Source organism: Nilaparvata lugens, chromosome 9, assembly GCF_014356525.2.
Source record: "Nilaparvata lugens isolate BPH chromosome 9, ASM1435652v1, whole genome shotgun sequence".
NCBI lineage: Eukaryota > Metazoa > Arthropoda > Insecta > Hemiptera > Delphacidae > Nilaparvata > Nilaparvata lugens.
In genome coordinates, this window is record NC_052512.1 from 10,597,390 (window position 1) to 10,616,965 (window position 19,576).

General features: G+C 41.2%; 1 protein-coding gene across 2 annotated transcripts in view; it reads right to left on the minus strand.

Annotated features, from left to right (window-relative positions):
• The window catches only part of LOC111051870, a 206,794-nt gene that overhangs the window by 34,573 nt on the left and 152,645 nt on the right, over nucleotides 1–19,576 (minus strand). For both annotated transcript variants that reach the window (XM_039435477.1, XM_039435478.1), the window contains exons 10-11: nucleotides 7,158–7,274; nucleotides 2,333–2,499 (exon numbers count right to left, since the gene is read on the minus strand). In XM_039435477.1, the coding sequence (XP_039291411.1) occupies nucleotides 2,436–2,499; nucleotides 7,158–7,274 (181 nt within the window). In that variant the 3' untranslated portion in view covers nucleotides 2,333–2,435. The remainder of the gene's footprint in view (nucleotides 1–2,332; nucleotides 2,500–7,157; nucleotides 7,275–19,576) is intronic.

Here is a 19,576-nt window from a genome sequence, read left to right on the forward strand (position 1 = left end):
GGTTTTCGCAATTTGAGACTGCGGGCTGTCGGTGTGCAGACTGAACCTCCGCACCCGGTATTAGATTAATATGATTGGAGAGGCGTAAGTGGTATAAGGTACAGGATATGGTATACCGAGTTTGAGGTATAGGGAATATTTTATCGGGCCTGGGGAATGGAGATTCGTTAATAGGATTGCTCCTTCCTGTAACTAATGGGGTTTTGTTCAATAACTCGCGATCTGTGAATCGCGATATAGTTCTCAGCAAGCTGAACCTGCAAGCTAAAGATAGTATATCTATTCCAATTTCATGATAACTAAAGCTCAAAGGATGAGGTTTCGGGTGTCGGATTTCTGAATCGCGAGCCTGCAGCTGCGAAAGGATTTTCAGCAATTCTGAAACTGCTAAACAGGATTTCCGCGCTAGTCTGATGACTGCGCGCCGGTTATTAAGGGCCAATTTGTAACTGCCCTTGAGGGTATGGGAATCACTTTCAATCGTCCGAAACGCTTTCAAATTAGTAGTCAGTATGTCGACTGTTGTGAGAGGATGGGGAAAGGTTTACAAGGATTCTCCTAAGCTTCTCGCTGGTCTGAGAACCGCGACTGGGTCGATTTCTAATCTGTGACTGAGATCCTGCTCTACACAAGGTTTCCTACACCTCTCGCTGGTCTGAGGACCGCGACGGGAACGATCTCTAGTCTGGAACTGAGATCTCGCGCTATACAGGGTAGGAAAAATTAAGAGGAAGAAAGATAGAGGATGCCACAGTCTGGGGACTTCAGCGAGGACGTTCTCAAGCTGTACCTGAGAGCAGGAAGGATTTTAGAATAGGGAAAGTGAAGAGAAAGTAAGAGAAAGGATGCCGCAGTCTAGAAACTTTGGCGAGGAAGTCCTCAAGTTGTACCTGAGAGCTAGAAGGATTATAGAATAGGGAAAGTTAAGAGAGAGAAAGAGAAAAGATGTCGCAGTCCAGAAACTTTGACGAGGACGAGCTCAAGCTGCACCTGAGTTCTCTAGGAAAAGGATTGGGCTTTTCCTACTTGGAATTACAGCAAGGCGGAAACTGCTAAGCGAATTTAAAATACAGGGCCACTCTATAGTATGAAAATTAATAAGGAAAATACATCCCTAAAAACTGAGATTACCTTATTACAGAAGAGGAAATGCACACAAGTGACCAGTCCTGACATACAGTTACCTGAATCACTGCAGGACTAAATACGGAGAATAGCGAACAAATTCCTGCACTAAACTTGAACGTCGTGAAGCTACAGAGTCGAGACTTAAGAATTAAGCCCTCAAAAATAATCTGCTTAAGAGCCTAGCTAAATTTCCCCACTCAACTATTTGTAGCACAAACTTGAGATCCCTTACAGGTTTCAAAACCAAGGATAACTCGTTCACCCCCAGTGATACGAATTCGGGAAAAATAGCTGACAAGAAAGAAAAACCCAACAGGGAGTTCCAACTCCGAGTTTTTCGGAACTCGACCTACAATATTCTATGTTAACACAAGATAGAATAATAATTAGTATCAGTAATGTCGTAAGGAGAGGAGATTCGCGACCCGATCTCACACTCAACCACCAAACAACTGCTTCTCTCCCAGGTCTTCTTGAAGCAATACCGGGTCGCTGAAAGTTAGGAGGCCGGGGGAAAAGAGATTGCCGACCAATGGGAGTCTGAAAAGACGATCACGCCACTGTCCATGTGACAGGGTTTGAATCCACTAGTGCTTATGCTAAAGGTGCAGCTAATGATGACAATGATACTAATTGCTACACTAATTCAGGCCGGTAAACAATATTTCTATTCCAGAAATTTCATGAAGAGCGATAGCAACCCGACTTGGTAGCCGCTTATCGTTTTGATGATATGGATGCTGCTAATGCAATATAAAATACGAGGACGCTCAGAGTGGTAAACAAAATCTGGAAATTTCTGGTTATGATGAACCTGTTGCTGATGATTTAAAGGGGTTGACGGCGATGGTGATAATGCATATACACAACTACAAATCTAACAAAATATATCCGGCAGTAGATCCTATTCCTATTCTAAAATAGAATAATTTCGCTAATTTTACGCTGGACGACGGCTCTCCATCCGTCACAAAAATTCACTTTGTGACAAATTTCATAATGAATTTTCATAATCAAGATGAAATATCTTATTGATTGATTATTAATTCTACATTGTTAAAAGCAGATCTGGCAATAGAGCAAAGCAAGAGAGAAATAGCGCTATCTGCTTTGTTGAATGATAGACAAGGATAGCAATACCATTGCTAATCAAACAGTGCCATTATAACGTGGACCTCACTATAGTATATAATAATATACTCACGTTTCTAGCTGATTTGCACAAGAAAACCTCTTGTTTGGTGTATACGAAAAAATCCTCCCAATAATCACCGGAGATAGCTTCTTGAGAATGGATAATACCATCTTTATCCATTAAAATCGTCACATCGGTTTTTGAAAATGTCATCGTAGGGGACTTTCTCGCATTCCCTTGACAACAGAATAGAGAATACAATATAAATATGAAATAAAAAAATCTAAATCTAAATTTGAGAATCTACTTTGTGAAAATACTTCAGAACTGAAAATTTGGTGATTTGAAGAACTACAAGACTTAACCTATTTCGGACTATGTGTAACCTTATCTATATTTGCTTATCTATATTTGGGAGAGGAATTGCACAAGGTTATCTTATTTTTCCTCTCCCCATTTATTCTTAGTCTTTATCAATGATTTCAATGTAAATGTACCCAGCTTTTCTGTACTTTATGCTGATGACAATACCATTTTGAATTCTAATGTGAATGTAGATAGTGTGTTAGACAGCCTTGTTTTGTCAATGGACCGTAGTAAAGAGTGGTACGGAGCAGATTGTCTGACACTTAATGAGGGTAAAACAGAGAATATAATTTTCACTTTTCGTTATAATTTAAAAATTGAACACCAGCCGTACCTGAAGCCAGTGAAATTATTAGGAATCATGCTGGACAGGAGGCTGCTGACCTGGACTAGTCATGTACAATATTCATGTAAAAAGTTGGCTAGAGTCATGTTTCTTTCAAGAAAGTTAAAATGTAACGTTAGTTAGGAAGTCTTGATTCTTACCTATTATGGTCTTTTTCACTCTCAAATTAATCATGGACGTCGACTATGGGTTAATAGTAGTGAGATGAAAAAAGTATTTGTATGGCAGAAAGAAGCTATTCGTTGCATAGTTGGCCTGAAGAGTGATGAAACTTGTAAAAATAGCTTTATTGAACTGAATATTATAACTCTCCCATCTATGTACATTTACTCTAATCTAATTTATGTTGAAAAAATATAAATAATTTTGAACAACCCTATCATCAGCATGCACATCTAACTAGACACAGGAAATACATGGCAGTTACGCCATATATCAGACTAAGCAAATCATTAAAAAGTCATAGGTATCAGCAATATCTTTCATTATTTAACAAATTGCCGCGCACAATCAGGATCATGCCAACAAAAAAATCCATTCCAACAATATCCTATTGGCTGAAGCCTTTTTACTCTACTGAAGAGTAATAATAATCATAATACTACTAATAATAATAACACCTTTTTTGATTGCAATAGAAATACAGGAAATGCATGAAAAATAGATACCGTAACAACAAATATACAATAGATAACTTTTCATAGTCCTTCATTTTTCACACTTTAACTTTTCACTGGATTATATCCCAGGTCATTTGTTGACATTTGGGTAGGTTGGCAATTTCCAATAGTTGAACTCTGACCAGTGCATATTGGTAGCTCCACGCCTGCCTGCAGTAGGCTCCCACAGCTCTCCAATTCTTGCCGTTCAGATAGGGCTGCAGTTCGTCCGCTGAAAACACTCTCCTCCGAAAGTACCTCCATCTGAACTTCATCAAGACAGGGCAATCTCTCAAGAAGTGGACGACATCTTCTTATTTTCTCAAATCGCACAGCGAGCAAAGTCCACTGCCAGCAACAAATGAGTAGCCATTGAGGCAAATGAGCTCAGTTCTCGCCTTAAACAGCCACTTCATCAATGGGAAGTCGTCCGTCACCTCCAGATATTCACTGAATTTTTGCTGTCTTGGGAACAACACCAGCCTCTGCAAACTCAGCACCCGCTCTTGACATCGGCCCTCCAACTGCTGCTCCACTGTGGCGACGATGCCATCAACATTGACGCTACCAATCGTCTCCGGTTCCAAGGATATCTGTAGCTTATCACTGATGTCTTTCCACTCCTTGAGAAGATAAAGTTGTTTCTCCATGACCTCCAAAAACAATATTCGAGGGTATCTGTTCTCGGGCATGGCTAGCACTCGCTGTATATACTTCACATGTAGCTTGAGGGTGTATGCAAACAAACTTGGCAGTCCAGTTTCCAGAGACAGGATGTAATTTGGGGCATTCATCGGTAAACTAAACACCCTCTTGATAAACGTTCTTTGTACTTCTTCTACTACATCATAGATCCTCGTCCCCCAAATCTGTGCTCCATAGCAAAGTATAGCTCGAGAAACAGAATGGAAGATTTTTTTTCCACAGCAAATCCAATTTCATCTTTGAGAATAATCATGGCACACAAAGAGTATCCTAATCTCACTGACATCAATAACTGGACTGGTAATTGATTTGTAATCTTGATTTTTGTAATATGTTTGACTGGGTCGTGTGTTGCGCCCTCACAAAGTGACAAAGCCTATTGTATAATATTATGTACTTATTGGTCAATAAAGATTCCTATTCTCACTGCCTATCATTTTGATAATGTACTTATTGTTGTGAAATGGTATATTTCCATCCATGTTGGGTAATATTCTTACAAGAAATAGTATATTGGATATATACTAGTGCAGCTGTTAAGACTCCTGGCTTGCAAATAAATTTGCAAATTTGCAAAAAGTTAAGGCCATCCGGCTCGCAAATAGGCTGGGTTCAGACCACAGCTCTAGCTCAGTAGTAGATACATGAATACTCTCAATATAATGAATCACCATAGGTTTCAATAACGGATGATCAATAATTCTCACCGCTGCTCTCGTGAAGATATTGAAGAATACCGATAAGGAAGTCGAAAAGATAGTTGTTGACTGATTATCAGTAACCATATATTCAATCGAGAATAATGAAAATCAACTATGGTTTTTCTAGTTGATCCTTGAAACGCTCGTCATGAATACATGTATGCACCAATTTATCCTTTCGAAACTCCTTGAAACTTACAACGCCAGTTCTTGAAGTTCTCTTGATCCTTATATGATATATTGCAGACTTATTAATATAAATATCAGTAAGATTTTGCTGGCTGAATAATATTATCATCATCAAAGGATGATAAGTAATAAATGCTCTGAATAATATCAATATTAATCGATTCACTAATTATATATGCTGCAGAATAATAATGCTTGGTACCAAGACAGCTCAAACTGTATATCACGAGATGAATTAGGGAAATAATAAAAACTCCTAGAATTTTGTATGCTGACATAAAACACAAATATATTCCCATAAAATAATATAGACAAAAATATTTCTTGATAAATATAAAATTTCTTTGAATAAATAAATTCTCTAGTATTCCAAAAATTATCACAGGATTTGTTAGCATTCACAATATTGTGAGCTATAAAATATTTACTTTATTAATACTGATATATAGACTTCAAGTTGGTTCAGAATTTGACAACTTGAAACCTGTTCAGTCTATAGATTTAATAGAACATACTTTGATCAATGAATAATAATTGATAAAAATAATAATTTGAAATCTCAGGGCATGTGGATTCGTGCCATTGATGGAAATAAGCTTCCTACATATATCAAATAAATCCATAAAAAGAGTTCTCATAAAATATATGATAGCGTTCGACACGTTGCGAATTTCTTAAACTTGAATAAAAATTCATATAGCGCTTTGATTAATTCCCCAATTCACTGATAAAGGCCTTAGTGATAAATGAGCTCATTCAGGATAATTAGCACACTCACTATAATGATGTTCTGAAGTTCTCGTAGAATAATTAATTTTCTCCAATAATTAATTAGCCGGATCCTTTTGACTCTGCAGGTGGTTCGTGTATGGTCCAGATAAAGTACAAGTTTCAATCACTATTAAGGATATATACGGGAATAAATTACAGTTAAGAACTCTTTAACAAACACTGAGTTCACAAACAATCAAACATTAATTACACATACTTGATATTTAAAAGAGGGAATGGCTTGATGCTTTTAAAAATTAATTGGAAAAAAGACCCTATCCTCCATGTCCTGCCGTATAGGACGAGATCACAAGCCAAAGAGAAGCAGTTCTCAGAAAAATCTCATCTCTTCCTTTAACAATTTGTAAGCCTTCCCCTGATTGGCTTTCTAATCTTAGTAAAACATGATGTAACTGGTTACTTAAGATTCAGGGTTTCTCCAACTTTGTTATACAAAGATAGATAAAAATTTATACTTAAATAGCTTATAATAGCCTGTGAACATTCCAATAAATAAATCTCGATATATGAAACTATAATGCGATATACATTTAATTTTTTATGTGAGCTTTGTATACTCTTAGTTCTTCATACTTTTCTAGATTTCAATAAATATTCGAATAACATGATAATCATTGTTTTCTCATTACATAAAACCTTCCATAATATATAATATACAATTTTATGAGTAAAAAATATAATTTAAGTCATAATAGTTGGTTGAGTAATCAGCTGATTTGTTTGATATCAATTCAATGAATTGTCGATTGATCCAAGATCAATTGATGTATTAAATCAAAACAGAGGATTCTAACCTCAAATTGTACAAGCAATCTTTTTTTTATAATCTGCCAATAATAAACAAGCCACTTTATAATTTTATTTCTGCCAAAGAATTCTCTTTACTGCATAATTACAATTTTGTATAGTTCTCTTATCGCTTTATAGATAATATGATTACTCTTTATCATAAATAATATTCGATTTTATTTGAGTGATACCTTGACTAGGTTATTTATTCTTTCAATTTCACAATTCTATTAAAGATCAGTTATTTACTTCAAAATTTTATGGTGAAGAGACACGATGTCATATTGTATAAATGAATAAAGAATGACTAGAACAATTTTTCAATAATTATTTTTAAAAAGACATACACGTTGTTTTCATCAACAATAGTTTCGACTGCTTGTGTGCCCACTCTCAGATGATAGCCGACTTCATCAATAAATGTACTGAAAACGTTTCCGCTGTCCAAAAGGTAATGAACTTCCCTGAAAAAAATGGATTCTGTTGATTTTTCACTCTTGAAAACAATTTTAGAAGTAGAATACTATTTTAGCGAAACTATAATGTGACTATAGTCAACCTCACGAAAATAGTTCAATGTACCACAACACACATCGACGTTGCCAATTCGTTAGGTGCAGCCTAATATTAAAATATGAATTAATTCTGATTTTTTGTAATCAGCTGTGGACAACATTGAACAACTTTCATTTGTCATCGTTGCACTCATCTGCTCCAATCTCCATCAGACTATTTTCATGCGGTTGACTATAGTTACTCTTCTCCATAGTGAGATTCATGTTATTAAACAAGTGTGACTGATCACTACCTCCGTGAACAAAGCCATAGTGCATTCTGGTGACATCAGCACAGGTAGGGCTTCTACACCAAAAAAAAATTTGTTGATTTCAGCTTATGTATATCAGCTAGTGTTTTATTGGTGTAGGAGCCCTATCTGTGATGACGTCACCAGAATGCATTATGGCTTTGTTTACAGAGGACTACATAGTTTTCAATTCTCTGTTATCATTGCCACTATAGTAAATGTACAGTCTGGGTCCTGTAGCTTTGCCTACCAGCTGATAGCCTCTAGACTGCAATACTACCTGTTCAAAAACATTGAACGTCTGTAGGGAACTTCCTCCATCACTACGGATCTAAGTTGTCAAGATGTGTATTGTAACTGGTGAGGGGAATTGAGTTTAGGGCTTGTTCTAAGACACTTGGTTATCTCTAGATGAATCACGGAGTCCAACGAGCAGCCCAGCTGCTGGGCTACCACTCAGCAGTGCTGCTCATCCTTACTCCCCTACCTCTCGGCCACTGAGGGAGGCTTGCGAAGGGCTAGTAGGAGTCAGTCTAGTGCGGGTGTCCAGCGCAAGCGGTCGACAGAGAGAGTGAAGGAAGCTGCATGCAGCAAGCAACAAAGTACATCTCGTACCCTGAGTGAACACCGACTCCTTCAACTACTAGGAGTTGTGTCTGAGGTTAACGGGAGTCAATCAAAGACACTGGAAGCTCCGAGATTCAGCACTCACTTGGGCGAGTGTTGTTCAACCATTTCGACGCCTTTGGGCAGCAACCTGCCTGTTTCAACCAGTAGCAACATGTCAGGTTTTGGTTAAAACCTAACTGTACCCTGGTACATCATCGCGGGAACCAGGAATAGTAAAAGGACCTCGAGAAAGGCTAGGGAAGGCCTTTTCTCTGACTCCACGGCACGATCCTGACCCCAGGAAAACACCCGGTGCCCGAGATTTGGGACCCGGTGACCAGAGGTGAAGCCCGGTGCACGGGCTCCTATAGCTTGCTGATTCGCCTTCGAACAGCAGGAGGACCTCTAGAAAGGCTGGGAAAGGCCTTTCCCTTTGACTCTGCAGCACGATCCTGACCCCAGGAAAATACCCGGTGCCCGAGATTTGGGACCCAGTGACCAGAGGTGAAGCCCAGTGCGCGGGCTCCTAAAGCTTGCTGATTCACCTTCAAATAGCGGAAGGACCTCGAGGAAAGCTAGGGAAGGCCTTTCCTTCAACTCCGCGGCACGATCCTGACCCCAGGAAAACACCCCGTGCCTGAGATTAGGGACCCGCAGTGACTGACTTCAGCAATCAGTTCCAAGGCTCTCAAACCCTGCTATTTCGGATCCTAATAGCAGGAGGACATCTAGTGGCAATCAGAAACGTTACTCCCATAACAGAGATCCCTCTCACGGCGGACACCAGATCGTTCCTATTCCTCTCACTCAAACCCAACCCTGTTAGGCATTGCGAAAGCACGGCCCCTCTTACCTGAAGAGGGAAACATTTCTCCAAGATGCTCAAGACCCTGTTTGAACCCCCGACTCAAACGAGGGTGGTTGGCGGATGCCCCACCAAGTCTCCCATCCCCTGCTGCAGCCCACCCCAGTCGCCAACTGAGTCTAGCTGGCCCAGAGCGACACTGGGAATTCTGGTAGAAGAGGGTGTGGGCAAAAATCTACTCAGAAGATTGGCACACAAACGTGGGGCTCAAGGTAGGAGGAGAAAAGCAGCAATGAGTATAGAAGAGAAGTGTTATTGCGCCGGAGAGGACAAGGAGGTGTGAGAGGAGAGCAGCGATCCAGGAGTGTCCTGGATCTACAAACTCCACCGTAATGAAGCCGTGGAGCTAGCAGCTTTGGCGGGGTTACCTACAACAGGTACAATGGTGGAGCTGAGGAAGGTTCTAGTGGATCATCACAGGGGGAAGGCAGGCGAATCTAGCAGTCCGAACCAGGCTAGCGATGGAGCCAGTGCGAGCTACCATGAGGCGGAAGGAGCAACGTCTTTGTGTCCTCCTATAGAGGAGGATCACCAGGAGTCTTCTAGACTCGGAAAACTACCTAAGGAGGCATCACCAGCTTCAGATGGTTAGTCATGTCATTCATGGGTGTATCGATTGCGGAGTGGAGAGGCCATCGAATTGCTCTTGGACTCGGTGCCTACTGATGGCACCTGTTCCGAGTTGAGGAGAGCATTAGCAGGGCAGCGGCAGCGATTCCTCACAATGCTACCACCGCCTCCAAGTGAAGAGGCTGTGATGCAACCAGCGCTACTGAGATCAATGCCGGCTAATGCAGATACTGGTCCATTGTATCATGCAAGACCTGCATTAGTGAAACCAGAGGTGTCACAGGCTCATCAGTACAGGCGCCGACACTCACCGCGATCACCGATCCGAGCTGCAGCACCTCACACTCCATTTCTGGACACAGGAACGGTGTGCGATAGAGTTCGGGGATGGAGGTTGTCATATGATGGCAACGGAGACACTCCTAGTTTCCTGGAGCGCCTCGAGGAATTACAACAAGCCTACAGGTTGACAGGGAAGCAGTTGTTCCCGGTGCTAACAGAAATGCTATCGGGAAGGTGTTCCTTTTGGATGCGGGGTTATGGAAGGGGTTTCTGGCATCATTGGAACGATTTTGTAAGGGACTATCGGTCTCGTTACTATCCAGTAACCTACGAGGAGGACCTGGATACTCAAATCCTGAGTAAACGGCAGCGTGAAGGCAAGGCCATCAACGACTACATAGAGGAGCTTCAGACCCTCATGAGGCGGAGAGGAGATTTCTTAGTCAGCCACCAGCTGCAGAGGCTCTACAAGAATCTTCTACCTTGGTACAAGCTGTATATAAGGGAAGCTGAAGTCTATTCGGTGGATGACCTGCTCAAGCTGGCCAGGCAGTATGAGCGGATAAAGTCAGAGGAGAAAAGTGCTCAACAGAGGCAGCAGGCTGCGAAACAGGAGGAGGTTTGTGAACCTGTGAAATCGCGCCCCGAGCCTGAACCTACAACAACCCAACGGCGAGCAGAGGTCCCACTCCAGTGGGACCTGTGTGCTGGCAGTGCAAGAAGGCGGGACACTGGAGGTCAGGGTGCCCTGAGATTTCTCTCTGCGCGACCTGTGGGAAGCCTCGTCCCAGATGCACCTGTGAGAGAGACCAGAAGAGGACGACAGACAAAGCCGCTGTGGTGAGAACCAGAAACCAGCTTCAACTGGAACCGGAGTCGCAGTTCAACAACAGGCTGTATAGCCTACCACAGTCGAGGTAGCTGGCCACCAATATCGAGCTTTACTCGATACAGGAGCTGAATCCAACTACTTAAGCTTAGCAACGTTCGCAAGCCTAGAGGCAGCTGGGTGTGCAAGGAGAACACCTACAGAGAGGGGCGCGATCTTGGCAAATGGAACAGCGGCGTGGCTGTATGGGAAGGTGGAAATGGCTGTATTGGAGGGTGGACCGTGTTCCAGGCTCACGGTCAATAAAATAGAGTTTCTATCTTCTGGTAATCAGTGGACGTGTCAGGCGTGCAATAGAGAAAGAAGACTTAGTGGGGGTAAATCTGACTCTTGTCCAATTAATTATAAGGATATTTCTCTACCTGCCAAAAGCATGGGTGTTACACTGGCAGAGATCAAAGCTCTCTTGGAGAAACATGAGCAGGTAATATTGGATGGGCAGTATAAAATTGAACAAAAATTGAATGAATCAATTGAATTGTGCTTCAATTGATCAATGAAAACTCCCAGAAGATGGCTACACAGGAGGCAACAATTAACGCTCAACAAGCTACGATTGAATTGCTCCAAGGGGAGAACAAGAGTCTTCAATCGAGAGTAAGCGAATTGGGAAAACGTCTCAGTGAATTTGAGCAGTACTCGCGGAAGAATACGCTGGAGATATTTGGTATTCCCGAAAGCGCAAACGAGAGTGAATCTACACTCATGCAGACCGTCATTGACGTTGGTAAAGGGCTGGGCGTTACACTCAAAGAGGAGGGAATATCCGCATGTCATCGTATTCCGGCTGCCAATCGCCCTGGAAAGGGTATTATTGTCAGGTTCTTCCATCAGGAAGACTCGGACAAACTGCTCGCGAAGAGGAAGTTAAAAAGGGATTTCTCCACCCGGCATATACCTGGACACAGTGACGACAACCAGTCTACATAAACCTCTCTTTGTCCAAAAAAAGACGGATTCTCTTTTGCTAAGACGCGTAAGTTAAAGTTACAATTCAATTACAAATATGTATGGACTGACAGGAATGGTAGGGTGAAGGTTAAAAAGGATGAAGGCAAGAAAACAAAGTCTATTGATGATGAGAGTGAACTGGAACGCATTATTCAAAGTGAAACTTCTAAGAACTGTTCAAATAATGGTTAAAAAATTGTTAACCTGTTTCTAATCTAACATTACAAGTTCGATTTAATACTCAAAATGTTCAACCTCCAGTTGGTTTTTGTTTTTACTCCTTACATTGCATCGGAAATCCTGAATATATAACACATTGTAAACTAATATCTTGTACCTACATCATTCCTTTGAGACAAATTAGAAATCATGCATTCAAAACAAGTGAGACTGTCATTGTTGTTTCTTGTAAATTTTTTACATGTTTTATTCTTTTTCTGAAATACTTGCTCCTCGCTCGAATTTATACTGGCTGTTTGACGATAGTGATTAACACAACCGTACTAGTAAAAAGGATATTTTTATTTTTCGTATCAACAATTATCTCAACCTTAATAAATTTTCGTCTACTACCCGTCCAGTTAAATGTTTCGGTGTACATAAATAAATTATGGTACTTGAATATTTTGAAAAAAATTTCTTGAGTTGCATAAAGATAAATTATTGGTAGTTTATGTGAGCAATAATATTATAAGTTCAAATGATGATGCATATTATTCCACATTGAATAGGCTTCTACGCGATTTGAATAGCCTTATGTTATTATGATTATGTACTGTATATTTCCATACTGTATACTAGATTCAATGAATTTCAATGACTGAACTGAGTAACGATACATTTAATGACGCTCATCATAACGACATTGTAATTGTACAACAGAATATTCGCAGTTTAAGAGCTACTTTTGATGCTTTCAGCCTCCAGTTAGAAGCTTTAGAAAGAATACCTGACATAATAATACTAACCGAGATGTGGATTGATGAGAATGAAATCAATCAGTATTATTCGACAAATTATACAGCAAATTTCAAATGCAATAATTCAAATAGAGCAGGGGGAGTAGCAGTGTACATATCAGATATGTTGGCTTGTGTTGGCCTTGATGATTGTAACATGATAACAGCAGATTGCAAGCACCTGATACTATCTTCATCCCACACAAAAATCGACTTACTGGCTATCTATAGATACCATGCTTTTTCTGAAGAAGCATTTACTAGTGAACTAACCTCCTCGATAAAGCTTATCAAAAACTCCAATTTAATTATTAAAGGTGACATGAACCTCAATATCCTGCAACAAAATAGAGTTTCTGATTTTTATTTGGTTCGAATGGCTAGTCTGGGTCTCAAATCCCTTATCAATGAGCCCACGCGAGCTACTAATACTTCCGAAACTTGCGTAGATCACGCATTCATTAGAGACAAAATCAATAGTAGACTGGGTTATAGTTCTAAAGTTATCCAGACATCTATAACGGATCATTGGATGACTGTTCTTTACATAAAAACTAATGATAAGGAAATGTTTCCAAAAATAAAAGAGCATAAAAGAGTTGATGAAGCCAAGTTTATAGCACTGATGGGAAATGTGGATTGGAGCGACGTATACTCATGTCGTTTTGTTTCACAGGCGGTGGAAAAATTTATTCACAAAGTAAAAAATTGCATTGAACAGTCCTATACGACAATAAAAGATAATGCTAAGCTTTTGAAACCGTGAATGAATGCAGAGCTAAAAAGAGAAATTGATAAGAAAAATAGATTATACAAAAGGTGTAGGCAGCAACCAGAAAATACTAATCTTAGGCGTGACTATAACATCCAAATAAATATCCTACTGAACAAAATTAGGTTTAAAAACAGGCTTATTACTCTGCTGAACTTGAAAAGAATATGACTAACAGCGAAAAAAAGTGGGCAATAATCAAAGACTTGACAGGCGAAAAAAAAATTAATAAATCTATAACACTAAGCGATGAAGCAGGGTCCCTGATAACATGTGATAATGGAGTAGCCAGAATGTTTAACAATCACTTTTGTACGATAGCTGATGATCTGAGAGAACAAATAGTGAACGATAAGACAGATAAATGATTCGTTCAAGAAGTTCGAGAAAAATTTCCAATGCAATAGAATAAGAAATTCAATTTTTTCTACCCAACAACTAAAGAGGAGATCTTGAATATTATATCACAACTACAAAATAATAAATCACCTGGATATGACAATATAACAACATCCCTAATTGAATCTATTTCACACCTCATTATTGATGTTTTAATATCCATATACAACTTAAGTTTAAGGACAGGAGAATTTCCTGCAGAGTTTAAGAAAGCAGTAGTTATTCCTCTGTATAAAAAAATAGCAAAATGCAGGCTACAAATTATAGACCGATCTCGCTGTTATCAATTTTCTCTAAAATACTTGAGAAAATTGTCAAGAACCGAGTTACTAGTTTTTTGGAGCAGCACAACTTTTTCAGTAAAAACCAATATGGTTTTCAGAGCAATCTTAATACGGGTTCAGCAACATGAAACTAATCTCAGGGGTTTATGATAGTATCATTGGAAGTATTCCATGTGCTGCCTTGTTCGTCGACGTCATGAAAGCCTATGATATGGTTGATCATGAGATTCTATTAGATAAAATGTGACTGGCAGGAATAAGAGGCATTGCATACAAGTGGTTCAAATCATACCTTACCGGAAGACTTCAGCAAACTAAAGTTAATAACGGTGTTGTTAGTGCATTCAGAGAACTGAAAATTGGTATACCACAGGGATCAGTATTATCCGGTTTACTTTTTCTAATATATGTAAATAGCTTATGTAATGGGGGTTTCAAGGGTAGCTTGGTTGCTTTTGCTGATGACACTGCACTTCTTTATAATACAAAATCATTTGCAGAACTGCAAGAAAACATGCAGAACGACATAAATGCGCTCAGATGGTGGTTTACTCGCAATATGATGGTGATGAGCCCAAAAACAAAATATATCATATTCAGACTACGGAAAGATGTACAATTCCCTTCTCCACTCAAATATCATAAAATCGCATGTTCCTTGGCTGCTGATTGCAATTGCCCACCCCTAGAGCAGGTCAAGTGCATCAAGTACCTTGGAGTATGGGTGGATAGTAGGATCAGTTGGAGAGAACACAGGTTATATAAAAAAGAAATTATTGAAATATATTCGAATATTTTATCTTCTCAGAACTGTGTGCAATTCGGAATTGATGAGAAAGATCTACTTTGCTCATATAAATTCCAATTTTGAGTATGGCTTGGAAATTTGGGGGGAGCATATAAGGCTGCTTTACATCCGTTAATCATTTTACAAAAATCATTTATGAGAATAATGTCTTACAAAACGAGATATGATCACTCTGCACCAATTTTCAAAGAGCTCAGAATACTGCCTATCAGGAACTTATATATTTATAAAACCCTAGAGCTGTTTTTTGATAGGAGTGGTGAAGTGCAGCTGATTGATATGCGCAGGGTTGGGAGGAATCAACAAAATGTGCAAGTCCCTAAGCCCAACCTTACAATTCTTCAATTTTTTAGCACCAACGTTTTTTAATAGACTTCCTGTGGACATAAAAAGGTGTAGGCAGAGGACAACTTTCTGCAGATTATTACATAGCCATCTAATACATGAAGATGTTTCCGGTTATTATGAGAATATTGTTTAAACTGCAGGCCTCCACTTTATTTAACATTTTTTCACAACTGGTAAGCTCGACAATTTTTTTTTGGTTTAGTTTGTAATGTTATTGTTCATAGTGTAATATTGTTAGTATTTCAATAATGTTAAACTGATACTGAAGTTCTTTTTCCTTTTTTTCTTGTCTTTTTAGTTTTTTCTACTCTTTCTCAATTTGCTTTGTAAACTGTAACACTTCTTTTTTATCTTAAGTGGTTTCTTTTCTGTCCAAACAGGTTTTTGTAACCTTTGGGATTATTTTCCATGTATATTTGATTCTTGGTAATGCTCTTCAGGGTATGATTGTGTTTTTTTAGTTATATGGTAATTTTTTCAGTGACTATGGTGATTTCATACTCTGTATATATTGTATAAATGGAAATAAATTGATTCTGATTCTGTATTTAAATCAACCTGAAAGTCGGCCAAGAGGTGCTACCCACAGTGACGACAATCATGGAGGGATTATCTCCCGAATTTTCATTCGGTATGCAGTTCCTGCTGGAGCACAGGGTGAAAATTGACACCCGCACCCGTATCGTGGAGTGGGAGCCTCAACCCAGGGAGAAGGGTGCTCCAACCACCCAGACTGTGAAGGTCCGAGGGAGAGAGATGAAGTCCGGTGCAGCCGCGATAGACATGCAAGGAAAGTGTCCACAACCCCAGGAGACATGTGTCCTCATTCTGGTACGTGTCTGAGATGTCTGGCTCAATGCACTGGTCGATACCGGGGCTGAGTTGTCCTATGTCTCTGGAGAGGCAGCACGACAACTGAAGAAGTCTGGCGATTGCCAGATTAAACCAATTAGTCATCAACCTGTTTTGGTGACTGGGGAGAAGCTTCCTGTGGTTGAGGAGCTGAAGCTGACTGCCGAGGTGTGCAGTAGACGAGTCTACTGGAGAGTGGCAGTGATCAATGAGTTGGAATCCGAAATGATTTTAGGATTGAGTCATTTGAAAGCGATTCAAGCAATTTCTAAGGCAGAGGAGGATGATATTGCCTCCGGCTTTAGTGAGACAGGTGGCAGCAGTCACTTTAGAAAAGGAGGAGTTCAAAAAATTCCTGGAAGCAGAGCTGAAAAAATTCAGAGATGTGCCAGGTGCGACCCACCTCCTGGTTCATAAAATCAGGCTGAAGGAAGGAGCTGAACTGTTCTGGCAACGTCCGTATCCTCGTAATTCACTTATGCAAGCGGTGATAAACGAGGAGGAGGACAGTATGCTCAATCAGTGGGTTATTGAGCCGAGCAGTAGCCCTTGGAGCTCACCAATAGTCTTGGTGAAGAAGGCTAATGGAAAGATGTGATTTTGCATCGATTTCTGTCAGATTAATGCACTCATGGAACGAGATGCATATCTTTCACCGAATATGACAGGCATTTTAGATCGATTGAGGAATGCTAAATACATTTCTTCAATTGACTTGAAGAGCGTGTACTGGCAAGTACCGTTGGAGGAGCAGAGTAAGCAGCTTACAGCGTTTACAGTTCCTGGAAGGGGGCTATTCCAATTCCGGATGATGCCGTTTGGACTACACTCGGCTGGTGCTACATTTCAATGTCTTCTAGACCAGGTAATTGGGCCGGAGTTGGAGCCCTGTGCCTTTGCTTACCTGGACGACGTCATCGTCCTGGGGGAAATGATGGAAGCTCGTATGCTAAATTTAGCTAGAGTATTCAGAAGGCTGCAAGAGGCTGGCTTGGTAATTAACCAGGAGAAGTGCCAGTTTCTGAAGCGGGAGCTATGCTACTTGGGTCACATAGTGACGGAGCAGGGACTCAGGACCGATCCTGAAACAGTGAGAGCTGTGAACGAATTTCCAACTCCACAGCGGCTGAGGATGCTCCGGAGTTTTCTAGGGTTGGCGTCCTGGTATAGGAGCTTTGTTCCGAATTCCTCGGACCTTGCAACCCCATCGCACTGGTTGTTGAAGGTAGGAGTGAAGTGGCCCTGGGGACCAGAAGAGGAGAGGGCCTTCCAGGAGATAAAGGGGGCCCGAACTAGATCACCAGTGCTCACGTAACCTCACTTTGAACTTCCATTCACACTCCAGACAGATGCCTCAGAATATGGATTAGGATCTGTACTTACCCAGGAGGTCGATGGAGAGGAGAAGGTCATCGCCTACGCAAGCAGAGGGCTCAAGGGGGCTGAACTGAGGTATTCCACCACCGAAAAGGAATGCCTGGCTGTGATTTTTGCATGGAGAAAATTTAAGCCGTATATAGAGGGATATGAGACTACAGTGATCACAGATCACCAGGCTCTAAATTGGCTCAGAGCCATCCCGAACCCGACAGGAAGGCTCGCGAGATGGGCCTTAGAAATGCAGCAGTATAACTTGGTCATCAAATACCGACGAGGGAAGCTCAATGTGGTCCCTGATGCGCTCTCTCGAGCATTGCCCGGAGGTGATATACTGGCCAACACAAATAAAGGCCAAAAGGAGGCTACAAGAGAGGTGGCCTTCATCGTCACAGAAGACGATAGATGGATAAGGAGGATGAAGACCAATCTACTCCATCATCCAGAGAAGTATCCCGATTATATGGTGAGGGGTGAGGCCTTATATCGACACATATGGGCCCGACAGCAGCCTCCTGATGCACCGGAGAGTGACGGCTGGAAGCTGTGTATTCCAAGCGGTGCACGGGCTGAAATACTTCAGCGAAGCCATGATGCACCGACAGCTGGCCATCAAGGGGTGTTCCAGCCCTATCACCAGATAGCCTGTCGCTATTACTGGCCAGGCTTGTATGCGGACGTCGCAAAGTATGTGAGGCGCTGCGAGACCTGTATGAAGCATAAAGTGGAGCAGCGGCCTCCATATGGACAGATGAATAGCCAGAGGAAGGTGGTGCGACCCTGGGAGACCGTTAGCACTGACATTGTGGGCCCATCACCTCGCTCGAATAGAGGGAATAAATACCTGGTGGTTTTTCAGGACCAGTTCACGAAGTGGATGGAGGCTCGGCCGCTAGCTCAGGCAGACAGCAATGCTGTTGCACGAGCTTTGAGGGAGCTGGTGGTCACCAAGTTTGGGGTGCCGAAGCTGTTGATCTGTGATAATGGAAAACAGTATACCAGTAGAATTTTTAAGTCATACTGTAAAGATAATAACATCACATTATTCTATACTCCACCATATACACCGATCTGTAACCCTACAGAGAGGGTAATTAGAGTCCTGAAGACTATGATACAGCTCTATGTGGGCGAGCACCATGCTGATTGGGATTGTTACGTGGAGGAGTTTTGTTTTGCCATGAATACAGCAGTACATGTCGGTACTAAGTATACTCACGCTTTCCTCAACTTCGGTAAGAGGCTGACTGTTCACGTGAAAGACATCAAGATCTTGCCGCCCCTTCCCGAGGACGAAGAGGTCGAGGATGGAGGAGACAGCAGCAGTGTAGGAGTCGGCCGCGACGGCCGAGACGGCAACAATGGAGGAGCCGGTGCAGAGGAGGACGTTGACAATAGGAGGAATCCAGCATCAGCAATAGGTGAGAGGCCAGAAGGGGAAAATAGCATCAAGTTTGAAGAGAATTCATTTTAAGGTATAGATCACGCTTAATTATGGGGTTCAAGATAGTTAGTAGCATTGGCACTAGTTGAAACTAGTCATAATATTGGAGGATGGAAATAATTATTTCTTGTCTAGAGAAATACATTGATATTGGGCCTATTTAAATTAATAACAAATTTCTGAGTAATTTGTCCTGGTTAATCAAAGTCGAAATCAAGCTGAGTGGCAACTCAATCATTTCAGTTTATTTATTCAGATAATTAGTGACCTGATCCTGACCCCAGGAAAACACCCGGTGCCTGAGATTTGGGACCCGGTGACCAGAGGTAAAGCCTGGTGCGCGGGCTCCTATAGCTCGCTGATTCGCCTCCGAATAGCAGGAGGACCTCGAGAAAGGCTGGGGAAGGCCTTTCCTTCGACTCCGCGGCACGATCCTGACCCCAGGAAAGCACCCGGTGCCCGAGTTTTGAGACCCGGTGACCAGGAGTGAAGCCTGGTGCGCGGGCTCCTATAGCTTGCTGATTCGCCTTCGAATAGCAGGAGGACCTCGAG